The sequence below is a fragment of the Mauremys reevesii genome, linkage group 16 (genome assembly GCF_016161935.1).
Source record: "Mauremys reevesii isolate NIE-2019 linkage group 16, ASM1616193v1, whole genome shotgun sequence".
Classification (NCBI taxonomy): Eukaryota; Metazoa; Chordata; order Testudines; family Geoemydidae; genus Mauremys; species Mauremys reevesii.
In genome coordinates this window covers 13,224,588-13,245,514 of record NC_052638.1, presented here as the reverse complement: position 1 = coordinate 13,245,514, position 20,927 = coordinate 13,224,588, and the positions used below count along the sequence as shown (strand labels likewise).

The window sequence follows — 20,927 nt, the reverse complement described above, 5'->3', positions numbered from 1 at the left end:
AGGCCTGGTTTAGTAATGATCCATTGATTACCTGGGCAACACCCTGAGTTTCCACAGAAATGGTCTTGGCATACAGAGACCAAGTTCAAGGCTGTTTAGCTTGGGAGCACAGACAGAATCTCAGCACAAGGTGGGGCTGCTATGAAAGTGTGTGGCTCCTAGGTATAAAATTTGTTTCTGACTGTGGCAATCAGCAATTTAAAGTATGCAATAGCAAGCCTCAACAAGTCTGCCTTCTCGGAGAGTTACCGGAGTTCAGCAAAACAAACTACTTCAAATGGCGTGTAATAAGAATCTTTTTGCCTTTGAAATGGAGATGAAAGGCAAAATTACAATGATCTGACTCCCGTGAAGACATATTTTCTCAGACAATGTCTGATGCCCTAATTAAATAACTTCTCATACACAGGACCTGCTTAATAAAAAATGAATAAGAAAAAGTACTGGGCTGTAAGTAGGGACTGCAAAAAGATGGAGACTGGCAGCAAGTTTGTAGGGGGAAAGTCTGACTTCTTTCATCTGTGAAAAAAGGGACGCTAACGTGTAACCCACACACCACCTGGGTGTGGTGTTCTGTCCCATCTAGTGGCACCGAGACCACTTAGAGATTAATGAGTCTGCTCTACAGCCTTAGCTAAGATCCTGTTGCTTTTTAGCTCATGCAGTAGAGGCTCATGCACTAAGCTCCAGAGGTCCCGGGTTCAATCCTGCCTGCCGACGACTGGGGTCTGTTGGCGTTACAAAAGCAGTCAGCAGAACGAATATGCTGTATTATTTAAACACATATCTGTTTCATCTATTTATCAGAGGTATTTATATGGCCCCCCACTACTACAGAAACTCTCCCAGTCAACTTCAGTCCTAGTTTTCAAAGCAATTAATGGATCAAGCCCAATTAAACTGAAGACTAAAATTTGATCTGTGACCCAACACAACAGCTGCACTCCTCTGAAACAATGCACATCACCAAGCCCAGGACAAAGTATGTGAGAGCTGGGGATAAAGCATTCTCGATGGAGGGGACGCAACTATAGAACAAATTCCTAGAGGCAATCAGGCAAATCCAGAGTCTAGCCGTGTTTAGGAAACACAGCAAAACTCTCATCCTCAAAAAATCCTTTCCACCATAAGAATGGCACTCAGCACTGACACCCCCTTTTAACTAATAAACCCCCACCAACAGAAAAAAAGGAATAAGACCCAAAATACAAACTCTATGCCTCCCACTCTCCCAGCAGAGATTTTTTTCCCCCCTTAAAATAGCAGAAATGCTGGAGACTCTGTAAAATCCACTTCACTCTTACGACTGAATTTACACTGAAGCTGCTCTGATACTATGGTGATGGGCAGCAGTACAAAACCATAAGACTGAGGTGTCTGGATTCTATCTTTTGCTAAAGGATTTATCTTCAATACCTCTAAGTGTTAGAAAAACTCTATTATCCCCATTTCAGAGATGAGGAACTGAGGACCAAGGGCCTTGTCTTCATTGGGAAAAAAGTTGTATTTTAAACACAGGTTGCTAAGCTGCGTTAACATCTGAGGCCACGTCAACAACACAAAGTTCTGTCAACGCCAGTTACGTCGGTGTTCAGCTGCTGACCTTTGTATATCACTTGGGCATGTGCATACTTGAGTGCTTGCATCGAGGTAAAATCCGATGCATCATGGGAAGGCATCCCAGTGTGAACCACACTGCCGTCCAGCTCAATGCCTTGTGGGACATTTTTGCAGTGCTTTGTGGGATACCAGTGATTTGCCCAGGGATTTCTGAGAGTTATAATCAAGTTCCCACCACTCCACTTTCTCCATCCCATAATGCTTTCCGCATCCCGTAATTTCCACACCTTTTAAAAATTCCCAGAATTCCACACACTGCTTTTTGGTCTCCACCATCTCTTTTGGCAGAAGCATGGACCCTGCATAGCTCAGCACAACTGTGGTAGAGCAGGGTGTCTGGAGTCCCAAATTAGTGCCCTAATCACCAGACCATCCTTCTTGTCACATCCATATTAGTACAGCCATCACTGGTAAAAATTCAGCATTTGCCGAATAGCTACAACACTATTTCTCCTCATTCCTATAATAGTACATAATAGTATACAAGTGTGACAATGGTGACAAATGCTCACCACTAGTTCAGACATCATGCAGTAATGAGCACACTAAGCTCCTTGAGGTGCGTGTACAACTTAGCATGGCTATCAATCTAAGCAACTTTGGAACAATCTGGAGACAAATGCAACTGTAGGGAAGAAATAGTAGAGGAAGCAATAGTGGATGGGAACCTGGGAGGCAGTGACCATGAGATGGTCGAGTTCAGGATCCTGATACAAGGAAGAAAGGAGAGCAGTAGAACAGAGACCCTGGACTTCAGAAAAGCAGACTTCGACTCCCTCAGGGAACTGATGGGCAAGGTCCCCTGGGAGAATAACATGACGGGGAAAGGAGTTGAGGAAAGCTGGCTGTATTTTAAAGAATCCTTATTGAGGTTGCAGGAACAAACCATCCCGATGTGTAGGAAGAAAAGTAAATATGGCAGGCGACCAGCTTGGCTTAACAGTGAAATCCTTGCTCATCTTAAACACAAAAAAACAGCTTACAAGAAGTGGAAGATTGGACAAATAACCAGGGAGGAGTATAAAAGTATTGCTCAGGCATGCAGGAGTAAAATTAGGAAGGCCAAATCACACTTGGAGTTGCAGCTAGCCGGAGATGTTAGGAGTAACAAGAAGGGTTTCTTCAGGTATGTTAGCAACAAGAAGAAAGTCAAGGAAAGTGTGGGCCCCTTGCTGAATGAGGGAGGGAACCTAGTGACAGAGGATGTGGAGAAAGCTAGTGTACTCAATGCTTTTTTTGCCTCTGTCTTCACAGACAAGGTCAGCTCCCAGACAGCTGCACTCTGCAGCACGGTATGGGGAGGAGGTGACCAGCTCTCTGTGGAGAAAGTAGTAGTTCGGGACTATTTAGAAAAGCTAGACGAGCACAAGTCCATGGGGCCGGATGCGCTGCATCCGAGGGTGCTAAAGGAGTTGGCCGATGAGATTGCAGAGCCATTGGCCATTATCTTTGAAAAATCATGGCGATCGGGGGAGGTCCCGGATGACTGGAAAAAAGCTAATGTAGTGCCCATCTTTAAAAAAGGGAAGAAGGAAGATCCAGGGAACTACAGGCCAGTCAGTCTCACCTCAGTCCCTGGAAAAATCATGGAACAGGTCCTCAAGGAATCAATTCTGAACCACTTAAAGGAGGGGAAGTGATCAGGAACAGTCAGCATGGATTCACCAAGGGCAAGTCATGCCTGACTAACCTAATAGCCTTCTATGATGAGATAACCGGCTCTGTGGATGAGGGGAAAGCAGTGGATGTGCTATTTCTGGACTTTAGCAAAGCTTTTGATACAGTCTCCCACAGTATTCTTGCCAGCAAGTTAAAGAAGTCTGGGCTGGATGAATGGACAGTAAGGTGGATAGAAAACTGGCTAGATGGTCGGGCTCAACGGGTAGTGATCAATGGTTCCATGTCTAGTTGGCAGCCGGTATCAAGTGGAGTGCCCCAAGGGTCGGTGCTGGAACCGGTTTTATTCAATATCTTCATTAACGATCTGGAGGATGGTGTGGACTGCACCCTTAGCAAGTTTGCAGATGACACTAAACTGGGAGGAGTGGTTGATACGCTGGAGGGTAGGGATAGGATACAGAGGGACCTAGACAAATTAGAGGATTAGGCCAAAAGAAATATGATGAGGTTCAACAAGGACAAGTGCAGAGTCCTGCATTTAGGACGGAAGAATCCCATGCACTGCTATAGACTAGGGACCGAATGGCTGGGCAGCAGTTCTGCAGAAAGGGACCTAGGGGTTACAGTGGCCGAAAAGTTGAATATGAGTCAACAGTGTGCCCTTGTTGCCAAGAAGGCTAATGGCATTTTGGGTTGTATAAGTAGGGGCATTTCCAGCAGATCGAGGGATGTGATCATTCCCCTCTATTCAGCACTGGTGAGGCCTCATTTGGAGTACTGTGTCCAGTTTTGGGCCCCACACTACAAGAAGGATGTGAATAAATTGGAGAGAGTCCAGCGGAGGGAAACAAAAATGATTAGGGGGCTGGAGCACATGACTTACGAGGAGAGGCTGAGGGAACTGAGATTGTTTAGCCTGCAGAAGAGAAGAATGAGGGGGGATTTGATAGCTGCTTTCAACTACCTGAAAGGGGGTTCCAAAGAGGATGGATCTAGACTGTTCTCAGTGGTAGAAGATGACAGAACAAGGAGTAATGGTCTCAAGTTGCAGAGGGGGAGGTTTAGGTTGGACATTAGGAAAAACTTTTTCACTAGTAGAGTGGTGAAGCACTGGAATGGGTTACCTAGGGAGGTGGTGGAATCTCCTTCCTTAGAGGTTTTTAAGGTCAGGCTTGACAAAGCCCTGGCTGGGATGATTTAGTTGGGTTTGATCCTGCTTTGAGCAGGGGGTTGGACTAGATAACCTCCTGAGGTCCCTTCCAACCCTGAGATTTTATGATTCTATGATTCTAATAGCTTTTAAGTAAAGCAAGGACCTCAGAATCCTGCAAGTGGTACCAAAAAGAAAATCCTTTCCTATACATCCAGGCAAAAACTCTTAAGGCTACTACCACTTAATTTTCCACTCTGCCGGCCAAGCAAATATATGCCTGTGGGCATACAGAGCAGAACAATGATTAAAAGATCATCAGAAACTCAGCATAACATTTTGTAGTGCCAAATATTTCCATGGAAATGGATTCCTCAGACTGTTCTAGGCAGCTGTCCTTCAAGGAAGGCGTACAATGACACACAGGGTTACAGGGAAAAGGTTGGTTGGCACTTCCAAGCCCCACACTGGTCACAGTTACAAAAGTTAAACCCCTACCACACAGCAGGGGCCATAATCCACTGAATTAGGTGTCTGTTACTAAAAGAATACCCTACAAATATAGACCAATATCAATATACAAAAAATATAAAGACAAACTTCCAGTATGGAAATCAGGGTAGATAATGAAGTCCACGAGAGAACAGATTATCATTCTGCCGCTTACAGAATTATATTGATAAATAGTAGATATAACAGTCGCCTGCGATATCCTGAATGAACTTAATTCAATAAAGTTAAGCCTTACTGAATCAGGGGGTCCACTGTATTAAAATTCCACAACAACACACGTACAATTTTATCTCCCTTCTCTGGGAGGAGGGGGATGCTAATATATTTCCTCTGTTATCCGTGCTTTGTACACACACACACACACACACACACACACACACACACACACGAAGGCGGTTTGGTTCAAACTGGATTCTCCAGTGACCAAGAGCCTAAAAGGAGTTTTGGATAAACAGCCTGGTTTTAAAATGGCTCCGTGCCTTCTTCCTGACCTAGCAATGGACAGTATCCCTGGTCCATGGAGCACCCCAATCCTTAGAGTAGGATTGGAAGGACTGGGCCTACTGAGGCCCCAAAGACTGACTGCTAGTTCTGAGCTGAAGCTGTGATGAACTTGTGACTACAAAGGAAACCCCTGTGGTTAGGGTGCTGAAGGACTGCTCCTTCCAGAGCCTATGTTGAGATGGTGTCTAGTAAGCTTATTAGCAGGCATGCTGCTTCTTTCATTGATTGTAATGTTTTCTCTGTAGTGCTTTTACCTTAAGAATAAAAGAGGCTTACACAGAAAGAACTGTGTGGTAACATATAACTGGAGCAATTACACCTATTAACCACCTCTGAAAAGAAAGTAAGCTGCCTGTCTCTGCGGGGAATAACACAGTGAAGGCAGGGAACTGTGCAGCTGGGAAGTAGCCCAGTCAGAAGGGAGTAAGATGAGGGTCTTCACCCAAGAAAGCCAACAGTTGAGGAGCTGAAAGCCTGAGAGTGAGGGTCCTTGCTGAACCAATGAGGGGAAACACAGGTGCAGTTGCCCTGAACTGTGATAGTAATATCCACAAAATCCACTAACATGTACCAAACCTGATAAAGAACACAGTCTGTGAACAGCCTGGGAGCAGAAATACTTAAAGTCAAACATATTCACTCTGGAAGAATGTTCTCTTGTAGGATCGACAGAATAATCTTTTCATGCCAGGGGGAGGAGAAATGCATTATTATAACAACATTTTTTCCCCACGGCACACCTACCATTAGCAACAACATTGCAGCAGAGAGCTCTAAGGCTATGTGCATACTACAGCTTTATCTGCATAAATTATGTTGCTCAGGGGGGTGAATAAAAATCACCCCCGAGTGACATAAGTTACACCAACATAAGCACCCGTGTGGACAGTGCTATGTGGATGGGAGAGCTTCTCCCACCGACATAGCTTCTTCCGCTCACGGGAGCTGGAGCGGAGAGAGCTCTCTTAGAGCGGCTACATTAGAGAAACTCTCTAGGGTATCCGTGCTCAAGATGCTGTAGACTTCTTTTTTGGTAATTGGCTTGAAAGGAGTCAAAACCACAGTCCATCTGAGCGACTACCGCAAAGTGCAAAGTTTGGTACTTGGATGTTAAAGAGCTGCCCATCTCTAAGAAACTGAAGCTTTTGTTGTTCCTGCTGTTGCTCTTTTGTGATTTAGTTCCATAACAACTGGGATTAATTGTGAGGCAGAAAGATTAGCACATGTGTAAAAGATTCTGAAGTATGCAAGATAAAAACTATACAAAAAATGTATGCCCAATTTAACGTTGTATTTTACGCACATTTATAAAGTGTAGTCTGATAGATTCATGTAAATGGGCTAGTGATTGGAAGCAGTTTCACACACCTGGCAAGAGATTCTCTTACTTATGATATTCTGTATAACAAACCCCTTCCCATAGCATGCTGGCCTTTGTAGTGTTGCTGCTATTTTTCATACAAAAATCACTTGAGGACTCGTCTATACAGCCAATAAAGCATTTGTAGAATAAGTAAATATGGCTGTTTGGACTACTATGAAGATTCCTTATCCTCTTCAACAGGGAAGTTGAACTTAGTCCTCAACAGCTGCCAATAGTGCTTAAATTATAATGAAAAATGTATTAACCAGAAAACATACAGAAATAAGGTTATAACAGACAATTTACAGGTGATGTAACAGTCACGGGAACATCTTTAAAAAGTTTCCCCAATTTTTTTTTTATACTGAGTACAAATGCATACTCTTAAGGAGTTAGGAATGTAGAATTTACAAATTATAAATTCAGACACCAATTGAGAGGATTTTTTTGTTTCCTACAGTTAATCTGATAGCGAAAGAAAAGCCTCATACACCAAGACCTCTATACTGTAAATATTTGCAAAGGCAAGTTATTTAACTGAGAAAAAGTGACATTGCAAGCTAGAAGATTAAAATATATTCTTGTCTGAAACGGAGCCATAGTGTTTTAATTGAATACTAGAAAAATCCTAAACATTAAAAACAGGACGGAGAAAAGACATTCACAAATTAAGAACCTGATTTAGTTACAAGACTTAGAATACTCACATACAGCATTCTGTTTTGCTGCCTGCTTCAAAAGCATTCGTTCTGGAAGAGTTTACTTGACTGCCTATGCCATAAGCACACCTAAAGAAGAGCTCTGTGTAGCTCAAAAGCTTGATGCTGCCACCCACAGAAGTTGGTCTGATAGAAGATATTACTTCACCCATCCTGTCTCTCTTAATATGCCATAAACACTCAAATCATGTCTACCACAGCTGGCAGAACTAATGTACACAGCTCTCTACATACATGGCAAAATACATGTTTCCTGAGGAATATCAAGAGGGAAAAACTATAATACAACAATAGCACTTGGTAGCTTTCACTTGTCTGTCATAAGGAAGACAGAGAATAAACTAATTTTGTCCATCATTATTCACATTCGGCTCACTATTAAAGAGGAACAATTAAGAAATAAAGATGTTGCCAGCCAAATCAAACAGAAATACAAAAACAAACCCATTCATCAAAGCAGTCTGTTGCACTAACAGAACCGGTGGTATTTGCTTTACTGCATTACAATAAAAAATCTGCTTATTAAATTTGGGAAAGCTGTCTTGAACAACTTTGTCAAGATAAATTTACGTTTTTAGCTTGTTCCTGGAGTTTTATATTTAAAAAGAACTTACCACAAACTGTTCTTATCTCTCTGTGGCACTGAGTGTCCCCCATTCCGTTACACACACTAAAAAAGAAAATAATGAGCAGTAGGGTTTGGTTTTTTTTTAAACTTGAGTGAATGGTGTTTATGCCTGGCTGCATTTGCTGGCCAATAGAGCTGCAAAGTGTCTTAATCTCCACTTAGCATGGGGCTTCACTGCAAACGCCAAGTTTTAAAAGATCAATAAAACCGTAATCATGAAACTTACTTGTTGGAGTGGGGAAAAGGAGAAAGGATGCTACTATTTACTTTTAATGAAGTGCACTGGTACTTACCAGTACTTACCAGTACCACTTATACTGGTACTGCTTCAGCATGTAAAGAACCCCTCTGAGTCTGACCTCTCTTGTTTGAAACATTCATTAGTCAGCAAATCACTGAAAGTCATCATTTGTGGATAAAAATCAACAAGAAAATCCATTTCTCTGCATATCCTTGCTAAGCTTTCTAATCAGTTACAAACACTGAGCAGTGGAGTTTGTGTTTTACACCGCACACATCCCAACAGATATATCAGAGGCTTGTTTTTAGCTAATATTGATGCATCAGAACCATCTTTCCTAAACACTTCCCAATTACTTAAATTCCAGAGAACCCAGAAAAAGATGCAGCTTCTTCTAAATTTAGCTAAGGAATCCGCTGGCAGCCGGCAATGGGAGTCCTTCAGTGCACCACTGCTGCAGCTACCTCAGCTACTGCGCCACAGAAATCAGAAGCCGTACGTGAGAGGCGTATAAAACAGGCTATCCGGGAGCATGGTTTTTTAAAGCAAGCAGCTATTCATATACAGTAAGCATGACAAAGTGCAGACTGCTGAAAAGCTTCAGAAACCTGACACGTCTCCTGGGGCAACACTAAATGGGATGCCCATGAGAATCTCAAGGCAGCACCTTTGCTTTCAGATTGTCCAAACCACAAGAAGAATGAATACGCCTTCTCCTCTACCATATTCAGTCGTGTTCAGTTTTGGGGTAAGTCCTGAAGCCCTTCTCCACTCTTTCCATTGTCCACATATCACAATTCTATCTTCATCAGCACACTAAGTCTGCAGACCTATGCACCTGAATGCTGAAGGCTGCATCCTGAGTTTGGCCCCTGGTACCATTGCTATAGTAACTGTCAGCTGCCCATAACCGGACCACTCACTTGACTTCATAAAAAGGGGAGAGATTTTTACCTCAATCTCATACAATCTAGTCTTGGACTCTCAGTTTCCATTACAGGCTATTTTATATCCTAGATGGATGTTTACAAGGTGGTTCTACGGTATTTATCACTCTGGCACCTAAGCACAGCGTGGCTCTGCATCGCATTCATATTGTATTTGTAGCTGAAGGGGGTGAGTCAGATCAAAGCATCAGGTTGGAAATATCTCAACTTCCTTGATCCAAGGGTAATAAACATTATGAAGAACTCACATTATATTTGTCATCTAAGGCTTTTAAAGCACTTACATTCGGGGTGGCTCTAGCTTTTTTGCCGCCCCAAGCACAGCTGGCAGGCTACCTTTGGTGGCATGCTTGCGGGAGGTCCCCGGTCCTGCAGATTCGGCAGCATGCCTGCAGGAGGTCCGCCAGTCCCGCGGCTTCAGCATACCCACCACCGAATTGCCGCCGAATCCGCAAGACCAGCAGACCTCCCGCAGGCATGCCACCAAAGGCTGCCTGGCTGCCGCCCTCGCAGGGACCAGCAGGCCGCCCCCCGTGGCTTGCCACCCCAGGCACGCACTCGGAGCGCTGGTGTCTGGAGCCGCCGCTGCTTACATGGCATCATTATCCCCACTTAACAAATGGAGACACCAAGAAAGTGGGTTGAAGTGACTTCCCTGGCAGAGCTATTCAGCACTTTATCTTTGAAAAGCAGGTAATTTATCACTCGACAGGGGTAAAGAAATCACATAGGAGTCAGTTCAACCATTATTGGAAGTAACACTGCGCTCCACATTCCAAAGTTATTTCACTCTGCTTCCCTGTAGAGCTGCTTCCTAGAATCTTCCCCAACGCCCTCTTGCTTGGCTTCAGTCGACATTTTTCAAGTAACATGAAGAATGACAAGAGTAAGTGTGTAAAAATAGGTTTGTCTCTTTATCTAGACAAAAACCACATTTGTATAGGAGGTTGGGTTCTGTTTATCCATATGGCTGCTACCCTCAGCCCCTGAAACATCTGAATTTCAGTAATGCACTTTTATATATGTACAAAGGAAAGATTCTGTGGGTACACACTAGTTAAGATGTCTAATTTCATTAAAAAGGCCAATTTTCGTCCTGTCTCCACACTTTGCCAAAGTGTCAAGTACTTTGGAATCTTTTGGAATGAAAAAAATGCTACATACACTATAAGAATTTTCATACACATTTTACATGAATTGTGTCCCAAGTTTTAAGAGCTGTTACTTCAATAATTTAACCTATATTTAAAAGCAAATATTGTCATCAGATATTTTAAAAATACCTATTTGGGGAAAAGATTAAAGTGAAAATATATGGTCTTGGTATCATCATTTCACTCTCCTTAAAAAAAAACAGCTTGCAACTAAGTTATTTGTATTGTATTGTATTGTATCAGGCCACCATAACCTATTACTACAAAAAATCCAACAACTCCACACATCAATACAACTTGTAAGCATACTACTAGCCTGCCATCTGTGGAGGAGAGGGTCCATGGTGGCTAGAGCACTGTTTCACTGAGTTCCATGGAATCAACAAAAGCTGTAATACAACTGGCAAATAAGCATGAAAGTGCATTGGCAAAACCAGAGGTGGCCACTGCCCAAACTAGGTCAGCGACACCGAAAGATAAACAGCTTCCCACAGGGCACATATCTGAGATTGTCAGACTTGTCCTGGCAGAAGTCAAGCACATCATGGAGGTGACCTCAGCATTCTGAGGACTGGGAAGAGTAACAATCTTTATGAAATACCAGCTTTAAGCAGGGACAGCTCCAGCGTTTTTGCCGCCCCAAACAGCGGGAAAATTTTTTTTTAAAAAGCTGTGATTGGGGGCACTTTGGTGGCAGCTCTACCGCCGCCACTTCATTCTTCGGCAGCAATTCAGCAGCAGGTCCTTCCCTCCAAGAGGGACTGAGGGACCCGCCGCCGAATTGCTGCCAAAGAGCCGGACGTGCCGCCCCTTTCCTTTGGCCGCCCCAAGCACCTGCTTGCTGCGCTGGTGCCTGGAGCCGGCCCTGGCTTTAAGATAGAAGTTTTATCATCTTTCAAACCATTTCTTTGCCCCTTTTTAAATGAGCACCCTACCAAGTCACCAGCATTATCACAAATGTTGGAGGGACGCCGGGTGTGCGTTCTTACAGCAGCTGATACACAAAGCAGGGCTCACACACTTACATCCCTCCTCCAAATGAAGGAAGGTGTCATGGTTAGTCATAAAGAATGAGAGGGATTTGTTTTATTTACAAGTGAGCAATTTAACCAACTGATAGGATTAAATAATCATGTTAAATATTTTTGTTAAAATGCGTTACTTGTGTTGCACTTTATTTGCTTATAACTAGTGTTGACAAGAAATTGTAATGTTGAAATGCTATATTGCCATAAGATGGCAACGTATCCCATACAAAACAAAATAAAACATTCAAAAGCAAAAAACCCATGAAGCAAACAGACAGGGACTGAGGGAGGGGAGGGATCAAATTAAGTTCCCCCAGAATCACAAAAGTCACACAGCTGTATTATAGCATGAGACAGGTGTTTAAGGAACATTCTGAAAATCAAACCCAGTGGTTTTTCCCCATTATTTCAACCTTACTACAGTTGAGAGTCAGCATTACCATGATAAAGTCATATCATAACTTGTCATTTTAGGCCATCCATGTGATCAGTCAAACTGAGCTACCTGGAGCAGCATTTAAATATAGCTCTTACTAGCAAGCTGCCAAAGCAAGAGGTTCACAAAAATAACTGTACTTAGTTTCACCACTGTAGCCCTGGCGGCAGGGATCATTCCACTGGGCCACATGGAGGAAATGGACAATATGCCAACACACTTATTGCCAGACAACCCCTGCACGTATTCATGGAGTGCCCATTTAACACCACATGCACTTTGGGGAGAATCACCAACTAAAATTGTAAAGTGACCCATTCCAATTACACAAAAATATAACATCCTATCTGACATCGCGGCTCCCATCAACTGTCAGTGACCTACTCACAATCCATACTCACAACTGCCGCGGAACACCCTGGAACATTCCCTGCAGGCCCATTCCTGCCCTCGGTTCCAATCGGCTCCCTTTCACAGGTTTCCTGCTGGAACTGCCGGCCTTTCACGGGAGCCTCCTTCACCCAGCATGTGCCTTATTACTTGGTACTCCCCATCCATTGGACGCTCCCCTACACCTCTACATTAAGCTGGAGGGAGGCACCTGGAAGCAGAGAAGAGACAAAGGGAGTTGTCTCCTCTGTGCAATCACAAAAGGATGGAACCCAGCAGAAACAAAAAAGAGTCAGGTGACTTCTCCCCAGACCTGGAGTTTCCCTTTGCTGGGCTCCGAAAACAGTAGTTTACTTCCCAGGCCCTAACTACAAGGTTGGAGATCACTGGGAGATGGGAAGTGAAGCCTTTCCCCCTTCCTCAAGCCTCCAAGCTGTGGGTCCTGAGGAAAGGAGCTAACATGTCAGTAGAAGTAGCAAGGCCGTTCATCATCTTGATGCCCATGCCCTGCTGATGTGACCCAGCCCATATAAATACTGTAAGGGGGATACAGAAATGGAAAACGTTACAGCTAAAAACAAAACAAAAAATATTGCTGAAGCACAACACACATTAACACAGAACCTTCACCGGACATTTGTCAGCTTCAGAGTATACATAAGTCAGCTGTTGCCCTTCAGGCACATTTTTGTGTAATAGTCTAAAAAACAGCATACTCAGGGCTATGACGTGTCAGCCTGCCAATATGCAGGACAGGCAGCTGGTTTTGTTTTTTTTTAAATGAGAAATGAAATTGCTTTCAGGACTTCAGCAGTGGCTAAGTGGAGGAAGATGGACACAACCAAAAGCCTGGACTCTCTTCCCTTCTCTACCCACATGGAGCAGTAACTCCTAGTAGTCCCAGTGGTCATTCCTACTCAGCCCCAACATAGGGGCAGGAAGTGATCAATGGTTCCATCATGTGGAGAAGGTACACACTAGGCTCCACTCCCCCGTAGCTGGTTGAAGTAAAGACTAATTCATGCTAACATTACAAAAAGCCTAGTCTTCACTTGGATCAGGGTGGATTTGATTTAAATCACTAGTCAGGAAGACTCGATTTAATCATGGTTTTCTACATAAAAGCGCATTCTTGTTGGTTGTTATAACCTTAATACATAGTCTTCACAATTCAGAGACAGACGTAGGTTTCATTTTTAGAAGGTACACACTATATGTTTTTAAAGTGATTTATTTTGAAAACTTTTCAGATTAGTTTTACAGCTATATCAGAAAATGAATGATTGTTTGGTTATTTCATTTACCAAAGGCAATTGAAGCAGATATTTATGAAGTCATTGGGAGGTGAACTATCATTAATATTTGGAGGATTTTCTTGCCATGCTGTATTAGGAGGAGAACATCACCAGAGAGATATTTAAATTGTTTTATTTAACTGAAACAACAATGTTATGTATTCTGGATTTTTTTTCTTCAACAGCAAACATATATTTTAACAAAACAAGCATATGAATTTTTGAATTTAGCTAAACACTGAAGATTTTTAAAATCAGGTTTGCTTTGTTAAAATTGTTTTTAACTAAAATAGTTACATGAAATATTTAAAAAAAATATAATTAAACCGACTATGTCAGCCAGGTCAACATGAGAAACTTAAAATATTGGCTTCTGCAGCTAACTCAGTCATCTTCACCTTCATTTTCCTGTTTCTTCATAGTCTGGAAAAGAAAAACAAGCTTTCCTGCTTTTTCAGGTCCCAAGCGATTTCTCAATTTGGAATGAATTAGTCCAAAAGAAGAAGATATTCTTTCTACACCAACTGAAGAAGCTACTCCTGTTAAAAGTGAGATTATCACTTCTCTGAATCCAAGTGCTTAAGTGAATTACACCAGTTCACTGGTGTGACTTTCTTTAAAACATCATCATCAAACATATATTTCTTATTCCCAAACTGGGTCTCTTTTATGGCCTGCTGCCATTTATCTCCAGACTTCTTATCCTTGTCCAGATCTATTCCACCCCCAACAATCTTCTATTCATTGAACTTTTTGAAACTTCACACTTTTAGAGAGAGGTAAGGGATTGACTCTGTGTACACGAATTTGCAAAGGGACAATAGGGTTGAGGTCTGTTATTTCTCACCTCTATATATTACTTATTTAAAAACATTTTTGCTGTTAACAAGCATGTTACCTCTGGAGACACAAATCCACAGTTTGAGAACTGCAAAACTAAGCATCTCTGATGGTATCTTTTAGACTGAGCCCCATTGGGTAGATACAAATAATAACCTAAATAATCTATACAGAAGCCCCTGGAACCCGATAAAATTGGGTCCCTAATCCATGAACTATTGGAACTCATTTACAAAATTTTTCTTAAACATTACATGAATATATTGTCTCATACTATAGAATTAGAATTTATAATCCCTATTCCATGATAAAATCTTTGAGCTATAATGTATCTTAATTAAAACTGTCTTTAGATCGGATTTTTTGATAAAAATGCTTTTTGAGGAAAAAACCCTATTTAAATAAAAAAAATCCAATTTTTTTTTCAAAAAATCCCAATGCAGAAGCAGAAAATCTAGCATGTTTTCACAAGAGACTGTAGATTATATGGCAGAGAAGAAGGATGTGTATGAATAAAGACATTTTTTTGAAGCCGAGAAACTCTCTTCTATGGTGAGGAATGGGATATCAGTGGGTGTGTGAAAGTAAGCACACATTACCATACCATTGTTGCTTTCACTGGAATAGTTCTGTTGGACATTGTATTTGAAGTCTTTAAGTATGTGCTGGTCTTGGACTGAGAGTGGGATTGGGAGGGTTCTTTCAGTGGTCCAAGATTAGTATTTGGAAATTGCCTCTCAAAAGACCTTGGATGCCTGATAAATCCAGTTCTGAACAGCTTGAACTCCACCAGCATGTGCACTTTATAACTCATTTTAGAAAGTACTAAAAAACCTAGAATCATGCTTGGTCTTCCTAGACCATGGCAAGCTTTTGAACTGAGATCCCTCTGCTATGCTTGTGAAAGGATTTTTACTCCTGAAGGCATTTTACAATGGCACATTAATGAAGCATCTCAGAAGTGTGCACAGGTATTACAACACACCCTGGTCTGGCATATTGGAATGCAGTTGTCACTTGCATCTGGAGCCTCCCTGTTTTGATCACTTATAGAGCTAGATTATTATTTGTTTTGCCTGTCTAAAATTCCATTGTTGCTTGCAGTGTTGTTGTAGCCACTTTCGTCACCCACCTTGAGTCTTTTAAATTCCATTTCATTTTAAAAGTCACAGTGAAACATCCAGAAAGGCTAAACAGTGACATCAGCAACCAGTTGAACAGTGGTCTAATTAAAATATTATTTCCCCACCATCAGCCCCAGGATAGGCCTAGGGTGACCACACAGCAAATGTGAAAAATTGGGACAGGAGTGGGGGGAATAGGATCCTATATAGGAAAAAGATCCAGAAATCAGGACTGTCCCTATAAAATCAGGACATCTGGTCACCCTAGGTAGCCCCCCCCCCCCTCCAAACAGATTGCCTTCTTTAAATAAATTAACTGCTAATGAGACGCAGTTGTGCCTAACAGAAGCAGCTGTAAAAGTAGCCCAGAGACAATGCACAGAGTATTTGCTACATTATTTAAGCACTGATTTTACATTAAAGAATAGCTGTCAGACCTGCAGACCAAAGGAATGAGAGTACACAAGCACAGTAGGAAAAGCTAACAGTAACGTGAGATTAGACTATTTAGCTACAGTGTCTATCGTGAGTTTATTTAGTTGAGAGCACTTAAATATTTACTCATGTCAGCTTTTAACACTCATCACAAATCATGAAAAATCCTTCCATGTGCAGGATTAGGCCATAAATTCTACAATCTCCCTCATTAAGCAACTTAAATTTCAAGACGAAAACTATCAACAAGTGATTGAGAGCAAAAGTTGTTTTGAGGGGGAGGGAATGGGGCCAGGAGCGAAGGACGGGTTAGTTTTTAATTGTAGGGGAATACCGGCTTTCTGCGTCAGAGAAAAACCATTGTAACTAAAAATATTTCTTGTCTCTCGCTGAATGTCAGTGCAACACAGACAGGCTAGCTATAACTACTATTTAGTGGCCAGCCACAGCATATTATTTAATTTTAAAAACCACTTCTAGATAATAGCCCATTATACAATTGCATCAGGTCATCTCTAAGAAAACGGAACAAAAATAAGTTCCACCACCTGTCATTTTAAAAACAAAACTGTGACCTCTAAATTGATTTTCACATACTGTACTAACATTGCATTGACTCCATGCATCTGAAGAAGTGGGGGGGTTTCCCACGAAAGTTTATGCCCAAATAAATCTGTTAGTCTTTAAAGTGCCACCAGACTCCTCATTGTTTTTTTTATTGCATGCTTAGGCTACAAAAGGCTAAAATAGTTAGTCACTGTGGTTTTTTTGTTTGTTTTTCACTTCCTAGGCAAGATTTTTCACCCAGTAAATCTTTACAATGTAGTATAACATCGCAAGCCTCACTGTTACGGACAGATTTACCAATAGTGGTACGGAAAGATTTGAAAATCCAGAATCAAATATTCCATCCACGTAGCTTTTTAGTTACCAACAATAAATACCCATGTACAAGTCTGTGAACCATTTCCATTACCGTGTGGCTCTTTTACTGTTGTCTTAGCTTCCTAAAGTATTTTGCATTACTATAGTGGCCAAAAGGCCCAACGCATAATCAGGGTCCTATTATACTGGGCACAGCAGGAACACTGGACGAGAGCAGACAATGATCCTGCCCACACTGGAGCAATGAGTAACTTTACTCCCAGGAGTAGTCCATTCACTGTAACTAAAGAAGAGGTTTTAACGAGCTGCGAACAGGCCAGTGGAGGTGAGCTGTTCGGGGTAGGGGTTTTTAAGGGTGGAGTTTCACTCTCTCAATCGCAGGAAAGGAGAACTGGAGCGTGCAGCGTCAGCTGATGGAACCAGACATGGTTCCTGGCGAGCAGCTGGGCTTTGCACACACACGCACAGCGCCTCTCTCCCGAGGCTGCACCACCCTCTGTCTGCACGGGGCAGGCACGGCCTGTCCCCGTGTCATTGTGCTCATCCTGACAGCGGTCCCTCCATTCATAGCGGCTCGGGGGGGGCTGGACCCCTTTCCAGCCCCAGAGCCAGGGAGACACCGCCCCGCACCGCCCGCAAGTCCTCAGCCCAGCGCCACGTCCCGCGCGGCGGTTCCGCCCGCGGGAGCAGAGCAGCCGGCGAAGAAGTTGGGGGAACTTTGCCGCACTCACCCTCGGCGCTGGCGGCCTCGTAGGGGTCCGCGGGGCCCCGCGCCCCGCCCGGCTCGCTGTAGTCCACCCAGCTCAGCCCTTCCAGGCTGTCGTAGTCCCCGCGCTGCTTGTCCGCCACCGGCACCACGGTGAAGTGCGGCATCGCGGCGGGGCCCCGCTCGCCGCTCCGGCTCCCCGCGGATCGCTGCCAGCCGGGCGGGACGCGCTCCCCCGCCGGCTGCGCATTCCTGCCCCGTGCGGTCACTTCCTCTCGGCGGCCCAGCGCCGCCAGCCCACCCAGCCCAGCCCGCCGCGCCGCGCCGCGCCGCCCTGCGGGGGAGACTGGGCTGGGGCTCCCCTCTGCGGGGAGGAGACAGGGATTTGGGGAGCTCCTCTGCGACCGGGAGGAGGGATTTGGGGGCTGCCCTCTGCGGGGGAGAAGGGGATTTGGGGGACTCCTCTGCGAGGGGAGAAGGGGACTGGGTGTGCTCTCCTCTGGGAGGGGAGGGATTTGGGGGCTTCCCTCTGCGGGGAGAAGGGGATTTGGGGGACTCCACTCTGCGGGGGACTAGGGGCTCCCTCTGCGAGGGGAGAAGGGGACTGGGGTGCTCTCCTCTTGGAGGGGAGGGATTTGGGGGCTCCTCTGTGACCGGGAAGGGGGTTGGGGGGCTCCCTCTGTGACCCAGAGGGGGAGAGATTTGGGGGGCTCCCCTCTGGGAGAGGGAGAAGGGGATTTGGAGAGACTCCACTCTGCGACCAGGAGGGGATTTGGGGGGCTCCATTCTGCAGGGGGACTTTTGGGGACTCCTTTCTGTGACTGGGAGGGGATTTGGGGGGCTCCCCTCTATGGAGGGGACTTAGGGGGACTTCACTTTGCGACCGGGAAGAGGTTTGGGGGGCTCCCCTCTGCGAGGACAGGGAAGGGGGGAGTTGGGGGGATTCCATTCTGCAGTGGGGGGGCTCCACTCTGTGACTGAGAAGGTGAGGGAATTTGGGGGGCTCCCCTCTGTGAGGCGGAAAAGGGGATTTGGGGGGCTCCATTCTGCGAGGGAGGCTCCTGGGGATTCCACTCTATGGCGGAGAGGAGGGGACTTGGGGGACTCCAATCTGCAATGGGGGATTTGGGGGTGCTCCATGCTGTGAAGGGGAGGAGGGGATTTAGGAGGATTCCACTCTGCGAGGGGTGGGAGAGGAAGAGGAGTGGACTTTGGGACAGGACTCAGCTCAGTAATAGAGGGAAGCACAAGTGGAATTTGGAGGGGGGCCTCCACTCAGTAATAGGGGGTTGGGGATTTTGGGGGGGACTCCACTCCACAAAAGGGCCATCAGAGGAATTGCACTAAGTGGAGAGAGATTGAGAGAGGACTTTCATTCAGCAATAGGGAGAGGGGAAGGGACTGGGGGACCCCACTCAGCCATGCCAGGTTGGGAGTGGAGACCCCATTCAGCAATGCTAAAGTGGGAGGGAGAGTGGAAAGAAAAGGATCTAAGGGAGATGAGCAGGGTTTTGGCAGGAGAAGGGAAGGGGCAGTAAAAGGGGTGTTCAGGGCAGAGGTGGGGAGACAAGGTCTTAGGAGAAGTCAAAGTCATGGGGCGCAGGGGAAAGGCCAGCTATGGCAGGACTGATGGAGAAGGGAAAAGGCCCCTTTGCCAGGAGAAAAGCAAAGCCCTTTACCCCAGCAAAGCACAACAAAGCCAGATGGAGCACTTAAATCAGCAATATCGTCCTCTCTACCAGAGTCCCCCTCTGCCCCAATGCCCACTGACAGGGTCAAAGACCATCTGTTCACCTCCTTGCTATGCTGCATTACAGACTCTGCGTTTCCTGCAGGAAAGGCATCCGGGGGTATGGTTATAGCCAGCGGACGCCTCGGCCTGGCAGCCCAATGGGGAGAAGGGGCAGCCCTACAGCAGGCCAGGCGCCTCAGACACTTAGCATTTTTCCTTTTCCTGCAGCTAGACCTGAGACAGTCAAAGAGAGGGAAGGGAACTAGTCTTCTCTGCTAAAGTCTCCTGGACCAAAAGGACATGAAGAACCATTCTATTGGGCTGATTTTTCAGATCAGTAGAGTAATTGTCCTAGAACCTAAGGGGGCTGGTTTGGGGAAAGCAGGAGACAAGCAAGCTAAACCAGTTTGCTTGCAAGTCTCACAGCTTCTCTGTCTAACTAGGGAACAGCACTCTTCTTGCTGTGGAGAACGGACTCTGCTCCTGTTGTGTCCCCCTGGCGCTTTGCTCTAGGGCCAGACCAGTGATAAAACATGCCTCTGGCCCAACCCTCCCCAAATGGAACCTGTCAGGAGGAGGCAGAAGCTAAACAGTCCCTGCTGAGCTCCAGGGAGGCAGAGAGTGCTATGGGCCAGTGGGAGCATCTCATTGGTCCTACACCCCAGGACTTTAACTGGTGGGAGAAGGTGGGTTCTTAATTCAAGAGGGTTATTAGCAATAACTGGGGAGGGTGTGGCTGGACAGACATGGAGTTACTCAGTATTTTTTCCCCCAAATTCTCTACCAGGAACACTTTTAGAGCTGAACTGGTAAATATGGCTGAATCTGAACAGTGCAGCAGTATTGCCTACATCAATGTTCAAAAATTAAGAGTCAGGCCACAAAATGTCATGGTTAGCTTACAAATAATGAGTTGGTTTTTTGTTTTTGTTTTTAAATTGTGGATTCTTTTTATTTGCCTTCTGGGCCTGTATTTCAAACTTTTGCAGCTGGAGATAAAAACTTTTTTAAAAAGGAAAGCTGTGATTCTCACCTAATTGCATGATTCATGGCTTTAGAAAATACCAAATATTGCAAGACTGGTGATAAAATTGTAAGAGTTTGCAACCCTAAATTTGTGTTTGACAGGAAAACAGTGGTGGTTCTGTACCCAAACTCTGTTTCTAATCCCAAATTCCAATCAGATTATCAGCAGTGAACTAATTAAAGAAACACTGTTGATTTAAAATCAGGTGTATATTAAATTACTTAAAAAGAGTCTCTGGTACTAGACCTGTCCCTATATCCTTCTGTCATTTCTGGTGGTTTCACATTCATGTTTTTATATTTCCTCTCCCATGTTGCAGTCTGAAAGACCCACACAAGCAAATGGAGAATTGAGTAACCCACTATACTGGGGAAACAGACTATGCCAAATATCACATGCGTCTAACGAAGTGGGTATTCACCCACAGAAGCTCATGCTCCAATACATCTGTTAGTCTTTAAGGTGCCACAGAACTCATTGTTGCTTTTACAGACTAGCCAAAAGTGCTGTCAGCAAATAAACAAAACAGAGAAAACATTTTTTTTTCTAATCTTTCACTTAAGCATTAGA

The 20,927-nt window shown here is 44.4% G+C and overlaps 1 protein-coding gene across 1 annotated transcript in view; it reads right to left on the bottom strand.

Moving 5' to 3' along the window:
• Positions 1–17,765, bottom strand: part of SLC12A4 (solute carrier family 12 member 4) — a 74,332-nt gene extending 56,567 nt beyond the window's left edge. The window contains exon 1 of the mRNA XM_039503153.1: positions 17,624–17,765. Coding sequence (XP_039359087.1) covers positions 17,624–17,765 — 142 coding nt within the window. The remainder of the gene's footprint in view (positions 1–17,623) is intronic.
• Between the last annotated feature and the right edge of the window lie 3,162 nt (positions 17,766–20,927).